This window comes from Sinocyclocheilus grahami, unplaced genomic scaffold (assembly GCF_001515645.1).
Source record: "Sinocyclocheilus grahami isolate Dianchi unplaced genomic scaffold, SAMN03320097.WGS_v1.1 scaffold257.1, whole genome shotgun sequence".
In the NCBI taxonomy this organism is placed as follows: Eukaryota; Metazoa; Chordata; class Actinopteri; order Cypriniformes; family Cyprinidae; genus Sinocyclocheilus; species Sinocyclocheilus grahami.
The window spans coordinates 56,531-65,909 of NW_015505436.1; the positions used below are offsets into that span (position 1 = coordinate 56,531).

The 9,379-nt window shown below is 34.9% G+C and overlaps 1 protein-coding gene across 1 annotated transcript in view; it reads right to left on the bottom strand.

Annotated features, from left to right (window-relative positions):
- Positions 1 to 4,651: 4,651 nt before the first annotated feature.
- LOC107598858 (apoptosis inhibitor 5-like) overlaps positions 4,652 to 9,379 on the bottom strand; it is an 18,632-nt gene continuing 13,904 nt past the window's right edge. Inside the window, exons 10-12 of the mRNA XM_016290306.1 lie at positions 6,799 to 6,977; positions 5,749 to 5,812; positions 4,652 to 4,684 (exon numbers count right to left, since the gene is read on the bottom strand). Of these exons, the coding sequence (XP_016145792.1) occupies positions 4,652 to 4,684; positions 5,749 to 5,812; positions 6,799 to 6,977 (276 nt within the window). The remainder of the gene's footprint in view (positions 4,685 to 5,748; positions 5,813 to 6,798; positions 6,978 to 9,379) is intronic.

Genomic DNA, 9,379 nt, shown 5'->3' on the forward strand with positions numbered 1-9,379 from the left:
AAATATATAAATATATATATATATATATATATATATATATATATATATATATATATATATATATATATATAAATAAAATAAAATATATTTTAAATAAAATAAAAACCATATTAATATTATTAATGATATAATCAAATGTACAATGTATAATATACAATTTAAAAATATTTTAATTATATATTATAATATTGAAAAATAATATATTATAATATTCTAATATAATATATTATAACAAAGATATATTTATATTATATTATTCAATGATATATTATAAAATATGTGGAATGGAGGGCCAAATTACACAAAATGAAATAATTAAATAAATGTTGAAATATATGAAAGAATCGTTTAATCACATAATTAAATACATAAATAAATTCATAAATATTTATATAAATGAACAAATATTTATGCATTTATGTAATTAATTATGTATTTATCGATTTATTTATATATTTCAACATTTATTTAATGATTTAATTTTGAGTAATTTGGCCCTCCATAGTGTGTGTATATATATATAAAAAGTTAAAGACTGCAATAATGGTAAATTATAATAATATTATAATATTATTAATATGATATAATAAAATATATAATGTATAATATATAATAAAATGTAATAGAATTCAAGACTGATGCACAGTCTCTGTCTCAAATACAGATCCACTATCTGAATAGTGATTGAGCGCCACAAGTGGTGGTATTAAAAGTCAAAATTAATAGACCAAACAAGGCATACACCATATGTATGATTTGGGGGTCAAAATGGGTTTCCTGGGTCCCTTACGTGTGCTGGCCAAGAAACACCCTGGTTTCTCTCAGTGCATTACACATAAAGCCAATAATTGCATTAAATGAATCATATTTACGAATGACAATCCCAACGTTTGTCAAGCATCAAGTTTTGCATTGCTCAGATGTTTAATGTGTTCTTCAACCATCAGTATCAGACGAGACATGAACGATTCAGTATTTACAGAGTCCAGAAGTTTATTTGCTGGGATGGCCGCATGTCATCGATCTTTATTGTTGACAGACACTGACACATAGGCAGTCTTGCCCATAATCTTCCTCCAGTTCCCATTAATAACATAATCCAAAATATTTGCTTTGGGTTTCTGTCACATGCTTCTTTTTCCTTTGTTTGATGTTCCCCCCAATCCCTCCCTCCCTCCCTCCCTCCCTCCCTCCCTATCTCCTCAGTTTTGTTCCACCACGGGGAGAGACGTAGATGTTCTAGGAAACGGACACTGCCACGGTGGTTTCTATTGGAGAGTTGAGAGGGGAATCAAAATTGATGAGGGTTTGTTTGAATTTCAAGCTCAGATTAAGAATCTCCGCCCTTATAGCCCTTTCTCTCTGTTTATTTTTCCGTCTCTCCTGCCTAAATGATGTCAATGGAAGCCGAGCTATAGAGCTATTTATAGAATCTCCCCCTCCCATCAGAATCACATGGTTCAGAGCCGAGGCACAATGACTACCTCAAGAGAAGAGTCTGCATGAATAGAGATGGTGAATATTTATGAACGGGCAAGCTGTCACATGATGTTCCTCCTGCGTAACATGTTAAGAAAGTCAGACCGGGCTTTCATGTGCACATCCTCACCATATCCATAAAGTTCGCCGCCATTTATTCATTCATTACCCCCTTCTGCTAATTTATTTATTCTTCCATTCAAAAGTTAGTTGGGACCGAAACTTCCTGGAAGCACCAAATAGCAAATAGAATTTGCTATTTGCTATTTGTAAATATATATTTGTAAATTATAACTAACTTGTGCAAGCGAAAACCCGAAGGGTCCTGCCTTGTTTGCATCTCTCAGCTGCTGCTGCTTTGGCCACATCGCATGATCCTTCACGTTTCATCCAGCCTCTTGTCTCCATTCACATACATAGCCCATTACATAACAAGCCTGCGTGAAAGAGAGAAAGGTATTAAAATGTATTTACGGTTAACATAACTTAAGACAGCGGACATGTGCAGGGTTAAGCGACACTGATGGAGGGTTATAAGGTATTGAAGACATGTTGCATAGGCTATTAGTCTATTTATAGCATTGTGTGTAGCCAGAACAGCCACACGTGTGGAAAACACTTCTTTTGGGTTCCTAGTTGACATGTTAACACTCACTGGTTGCTATATTTAGTAAGCCTGGCAGTGCTGTTACTATTCCAGGCATTGTACATGAGGGGGCGGATGGAAGTCTTTCATGAAAAAGAGCATAGCGTTCTTTTCTTGCAGTTCTTCAGCCATACTTGTGTCGCGTGTCTGTGCAAGGTGCGACGACTCGACTTCTGCTGCAGAACAACGCTGCGAACAAACGAATATGTGTTCAAATGAATGGCATTTAGTTGAATGCATGCTTTATTGGGAACTGAACCATTTTGGTTATGATTCCGATTCACGAATGATTCGTTAACTGTTCCATTAATGTTTCTACTTTTGAAGCAGAAACATTGAAGGAGGAAAATTATGTTGACATAAGAAATGCTATTCTTATCGTGTTTACTCACTTTGGTTGGGCTGTTGCCAAATGATGAGATCATGTCATGTCAATCATGTACTGATTTCATCAGTACAAACATAACAAATCAGAAATAAATTCAGTGCAGTTCTTGAAAAAGCTGGAATTGTACAGATTTTTAAGAGGTGGCATAAATAAAAAAATATAACCAGTAAATAAATACAAAACAGTAATTGGTTCTAATCATACGTTAAATTAAAAATGTAAGCAAGTTAAAAATATTTATTTGTATGCAATACTCAAAATGTTTTTTGTTTAACTATAGATGAACAACCAGTCAGTTACTACGACATAAAAACAGTAACAGCTCTTACTGTTTATTCAGTAACTGCTCTGACTGATTCATTAATAAGTGGTCCCTAAAAAGAACCTTATTAGAGTCATTTGTTTGGGAATTGGACTACACTGGTCATGCTGTATACTTTCTATTCACCGAAAAGAATCGGTTTATGAGAGGCATTCACTTGGGAATCAGACTACACTGGTCACGCTGTATGTTTTTAATTCACTAAAGAGAACTGATTCATAGGAGTCATTCACTCCAGAATTGGACTATACTGGTCAAGCTAAATGCTTTTAATTTATTAAAAAGAATAATTTTTCTTGGTTAACTATGAAATTATATTTGCTCAGGAATTGGACTACGCTGGTAACGCTGCATGCTTTTAACTCTCTAAAAAAATCGGTTCATAAGAGTAATTTGCTCAGGAATTGGACTACGCTGGTCACGCTATATGCTTTTAATTCTCAAAAAATCAGTTCAAAAGAGTAATTTGCTCAATAATTGGACTACGCTGGTCACGCTGTATGCTTTTAATTCTTTTAAAAAATCGGTTCATAAGAGTCATTTGCTCAGGAATTGGACTACGCTGGTCACGCTGTATGCTTTTTTTTTATTTAGGCCTACTAAAAAGAATCAGTTTATAAGAGTAATTTGCTCTAGAATCAGGCTACACTGATCATGCTGTATGCTTATAAATATCTAAAATGAATTGATTCATAAGTCTTTCATTCAATTGGACTACGCTGGTCACGCTGTATGCTTTTAATTCTTTTAAAAAATCGGTTCATAAGAGTCATTTGCTCAGGAATTGGACTACGCTGGTCACGCTGTATGCTTTTTTTTATTTAGGCCTACTAAAAAGAATCAGTTTATAAGAGTAATTTGCTCTAGAATCAGGCTACACTGATCATGCTGTATGCTTATAAATATCTAAAATGAATTGATTCATAAGTCTTTCAGTCGGGAATCGGACTACACTGGTCAAGCTGAGTGCTAATTCACTTAAAATAATCGGTTCATACGAGTCATTTAGTTGGAAATCCGTCTACACTGATTTCCTAAGAAGAACCGACTCATTTGAGTCCATCTTTAGAAAATCGCACTACACTGCTCGCGCTATATATTTTGTAAATAAAAACATAAACGGCTCTTAAAAGTAATTCCTTCAGGAATCGGACTATGCTGTATGTTACGATGAGTATTGGTGTTGTGGGTAATTAATAGCAATGCATGTAACAGTGTCTAGTATTTGACAGCTTCGCATCGGCGGGAAAAAAATGCACGTTCAAAAACGGATACCGGAACTATAACGTCATGAAAATGATTTGGTTCCGGTATTTTGTTAAATAAGATGTCCTAAAAAGCAAAGATTTTCACTTAACCCAACAGAGTCTTGTGAAACCTCAGGTGACCCGGCTGTATTAAAGTGGCACAGTCGTTAATGCAAAGAACCTTAATTAGTCGACTTGTTGTGGTGGTTTTCCACTGCAGTACCATGAACATATTGTTTGATGTCGCACGCTTGTTGTTTCAGCCTATTTGCCCACCTCTTGATTGGTCCATCGATTTATCACGTCTTACAAAAATAGCCGATCACTATCAGACGCCTACTGTTGCGTCCCGTCTGTTGTCGTGCTGCTCTTTAATCGTTCCGGTCTTGTTAAACGCCAAAAGCAAAGCACGTCTTTGACACGACCAGTACCATAAAGAGGTTTCTTATTCAAGCACTTTATCTCTTTCGGAGAGCGCGTGTGGAGCTGAGGAGCTACAGTGACTGATTTGGGAAATACCTAGTCACGAGCAACCGGCGCTGCGTTCCCGCGCGGTCTGATAGCGCCACCTAGCGTTCAGTGAACAGCGCGGAACGACACACCTGTTGACATGTGGAAAAAAACTCGACAGATTTAACCCTAAAATCCGTCTGTGTCATGTTTCGTTTGCTATACACCTCACATGAGGCGGTAATTTCATTTGACCTAGCACAAATGCCATAATTAATCATGTGTAGAATCATATTTGTTATTGTCGAATGGTTGAAACCGATTTCTCTCATTATGTGATCAAGTCAGGGTAATATTAATTTTTTTCTCGTACTCTACCCCTAAACTTAACCCTCACACAAACGTTTCACATTTTTAGGTTTTTAAGATATTTTTGTTTCGGATTGTACCATTAAAGGGATACAGTGAAGGCAAAATCTCTCACACACGAAGTTATCATTAAAATGTTTTTATTGACATAACTGTCTAATTGTATCTCATTTGTGATGCATGTATAAAGCCTAAGTATTTTAGGGTTAAAAGAGATATGAACAATAATTGCTAAAAGTACAATACTAGAAGAACGATGTTATTATGAATTAGATTGGGATTAGAAAACAAAAGTAGATTAAAATAGCCTTTCACAATTAGAAGTCCCTAAACTGTCATGTTTTGAATGGAAATCTGCTTTCTTGGTGGCAGACTGTGGACTTGCATGGCCATCTAGTGGTGAGATTCTTCCATGTGAACTACAGTTTAACTTTTCATAAGCACATGAATGCTGGTAGCGAATGTGTGAAATGCAAAATTCATGGCATCTTTGGTATTGACTAAATATTTACCCAATATTCATATTCAAATCAACCAATGAGAATGTGTTGAAAACGGCAAAAATATTTAATGTGGGTGAAAAATCTGGTTTGAAATGAAAACCAACAGCTGTAATACATAAATGTCAGATTTCCTTCAATCAAAAACATTTAAATATCTCCTACAAACTAAGCATGCACAATGTTTGAAATCAAAAGTGAACTCAAATCTATGCAAGCAATATTTGAAAACGATTGGTTCCTTAAATTATTTTGTAATAGTTTGAAAAGTCAAGGCAATCCTACTCTAAAAGGACAATTTCCGTGGAATATTTCACTTATCTTGGAAAAAAAAAAGTTAAACGAACATCAGGGCATAAGGGGCGTAGTTGTCGAATATATACTTGGAGCCCCCGTGCAAAGTACTGTAACCTGTGAAAATCAACAAAAAAAGTATAAATTTAATGCACATTGTTCATCTGCCCTTCACAAAGCAATGTAATAAGATATTTAAAAGTCTTAGTCTTGCCAAAAATACAGTAAAAACAGAAGTATTGTAAAATATTAATTTTAAAATTCAGCTTTCTATTTTAATGTGATTTAAAATGGGTTACACTTTATTTTAAAGTGTCCTTGTTAAAGTGTAATTATACATTTAAGTACTGAGTAGTGCTGACAAATGATTTATCGCATTCAAAATAAAAGTTTTTGTTCACAATATATGTATGTGTACTGTGTAGATTTATTATGTATATTAGGGATGCACGATATATCGGCCAAAATTTTCATATCGGTGCATCCCTAATGTATATATAAATACAAACACACGCATTCATATATTTAAGAAAAAATTTAAATTTATATATAATATCAAATATAATATAAATATATACATGTAAATATTTTCAAAATATACACTGTGTGTGTATTTATATATACATAATAAATAAACAGTACACACATCTATTATGTGAACAAAAACTTTTATTTTAGATGCGATTCATTGTTTGACAGCACTAGTACGGAGTAATATTAATTAACTACATGTACATACTATATGGTTAAGGTTAGGTTTAGGGTTTGGCTTAGGGTTACTTGCATGTAATTATGCATAATTGATTGTTATTATAATAGTAAGTACATGTAACGTGTAACAAGGACACCTTAAAATAGTGTTACCACAAAATTTCATTTTTTTCTGTGATCAAAGCTGAATTTTCAGCATCATTACTCCAGTCTTCAGAGTCACATGATCCTTCAGAAATCATTCTAATATGCTGCTCAAGAAACATTTCTTTTTATCATCAGTTATCTCTTCTAATTATTATCAGCATTCTCAAACAGTTGTGCTGCTTAATATTTTGTTCCAGGTTATTTGAAATAGAAAGTTTTTGTTTTTGATTCATATGAGATCTGACCTGATCTTGAAGTCCTTCAACTTCTCTGCGCTGATTTTGTCGATGAGAAAGTCAGGTAGTTTTTTGCCCAGCTGATGGAAGCTGAAGAGCAGACACTCCACGTAGCTGAACTGCAGCTTGGGCTCTTCATTGGCAGCATTCTCTCCGTTCTCCTCCTCTGGAGGCAGGGGCATGAACTCCTGGAGACATTAGGGACAGAGAGAAGCACAACCACAGCATGAGAGGATATTTAATGACAAAGCGGCTGAAGTAGGGGTGGGCGATATGGCAAAAATATCATATCACGATTCATGATTTTATCACGAGTCTTTGTCATGTTGGTCTTTACTATTTTGCAAGTTGTCTGAGCATTACAGCTAATTCCCATATTATAAAGACAAAGCCTTTCAAGGTATAACAAAAAATAAAAAAAGAATGGCAGATATTTAGGCCAAAGTGGGCAAAGATAAAAATCTTTGGGTTTATTTTTTTTAAAGATAAAATAATGACAAAGATAAACATTCAAATTTTGACCCTGGAGCACAAAACCAGTCTTAAAGAGCAGGTCATATGGGTTTTCGAAAAATATCTCTTTGCCTTTTGTAAGGTAGCTATCCTTTAATGTAAACAGTCTGCAAAGTTGTTAATCAAAAAAGTGCATGATAAATAAAGATATTGTCTCTCAAAAGAAAGAGTCGACTTAGAATCGCCTTAGTGAGTCGTCATATTTTCTAATCTTTTGCCTGTTATGCTTCTCTAATCTTGGCTTTTATCTTCGTTGGCTTCCAATCTTCTTTATTTGGACTAACAAGCTCTCCGAAGCACAACCTGTAAGTAAGTTGTGTGTACATTTTCGTGCTCAAAATATCACGTTTTTGTGCTAATATGTGATGTATACCTAGTGCAGCTTTAGGTTTCCAGGTAAAGCACGATATTACGGTCTTACTGAAGTAGTTCTGATCATTCACTGTGAACCCACTATTTCCTAAGAATGTGTCGATTAATGTAGACTGACGTTGTTCTAATTACTTCGTTTAATAATAAAGAATATAGTGTAGCGCAGACTTTATAATCATTGTGAAAGTGCCTTTTATGTAGTTGCCCCGGCAGTTATACGGTTAATGCAGGAGAGACGAGCAAGTTAGTTAGGCTGGTGCTCCTGTGATACAGCTGTTCTGCGTTCTGATTAAAAGTTAAGACAGAGCATCTTTTGTCTGTCGTTCTTCAAACATTACAGTAGACATATTTTGGTTTTCAAACTGTATTGTTTCATCAGTTAGTCACGTTAGCACTCGGCTAATGTACTATCCACCATTATTGTTTTGTTATGTGTTTACAGTTTAGCAGCTAAACTTCAGCTGTGGGCACTTTCGCTTGCATAAGTGTTAAACAAAATGTTTTTATGTCATTATTTTAAGAACTGATTGGAGAACTATATTGTTTTATGTAAAGGTGCATGCTAGGGTTGCCACAACAAAACCAGTCCAATTGCTACTCAAAACTAGCCCAATTGTGTTTCGAGGGTGGTCCCCCTTTAAAAATCGCATTCTGGGGTGTAAAATACACGCTTTCAGTCGGGGTTCCCCTGGTAAATTCACATTCCAGTGCCTAAATATGACGTAATTGGAGTCGCTACAACCCACGACATCAAAAACAACTGCGGACTTGCCAACACAGATGGTAGCGCTCACTAACTTGCTCAAACGCTCCTCTTTGTGCCAATCACAACAGGCTTGGCCAGCTGACCAATCAGAGCAGAGTAGACTTATGGAAGTGAGGGGTTTACAGACATTTTGCTCAGAACTGAATCGAACGAACCGTTTCGAAATCATGGACAAATGAATATTCTGGGAAAATGACAATGTTTTCTGACCTTAGATGCATTTAAACCTGTTGTAGGGGACTCCATCACAATATTAGGACACTTATGACAAACCATATGACCTGCTCTTTAAGTCGTTGGGGTATATTTGTAGCAATGGCCAAAAATACATTGTATGGGTCAAAATTATTGATTTTTCTTTTATGCCAAAAATCATTAGGATATTAAGTAAAGATCATGTTCCATGAAGATATTTTGTACATTTCCTTCTGTAAATATATTAAACCTTAATTTTTTATTAGTAATATGCATGGCTAAGAACTTTATTTGGACAACTTTAAAGGCGATTTTCTCAATATTTTATTTTTTTTTGCACCCTCAGATTCCAGATTTTCAAATAGTTGTATCTCGGCCAAATATTGTCCTAAATATTGAAAGAAAAATTGACCCTTATGACTGGTTTTGTGGTCCAGGGTCACAAATACACATTATACAAATAAAACAACAGTGCTTTATTTTAAGGTACAATAGGTGTATTTTAGCATGAGCATTCAAGAAATTGAATGAACAAATATAAAAATAAAACTCTATAGATAATTGACGTCACAATTTGTGACGTGGCAAAGGTACGGTGGCCGAGAGAGCTCAACGCGCTGCAACTTAAGAAAACACATGCAAATTGAAAAAACACCAGCAAATTAAGAAAACATCTTCATCAGTTTGACAACACACCCGCTGCAAATCCTCACAGCACATGCAAATGAAGAAACGCGCTGCAAA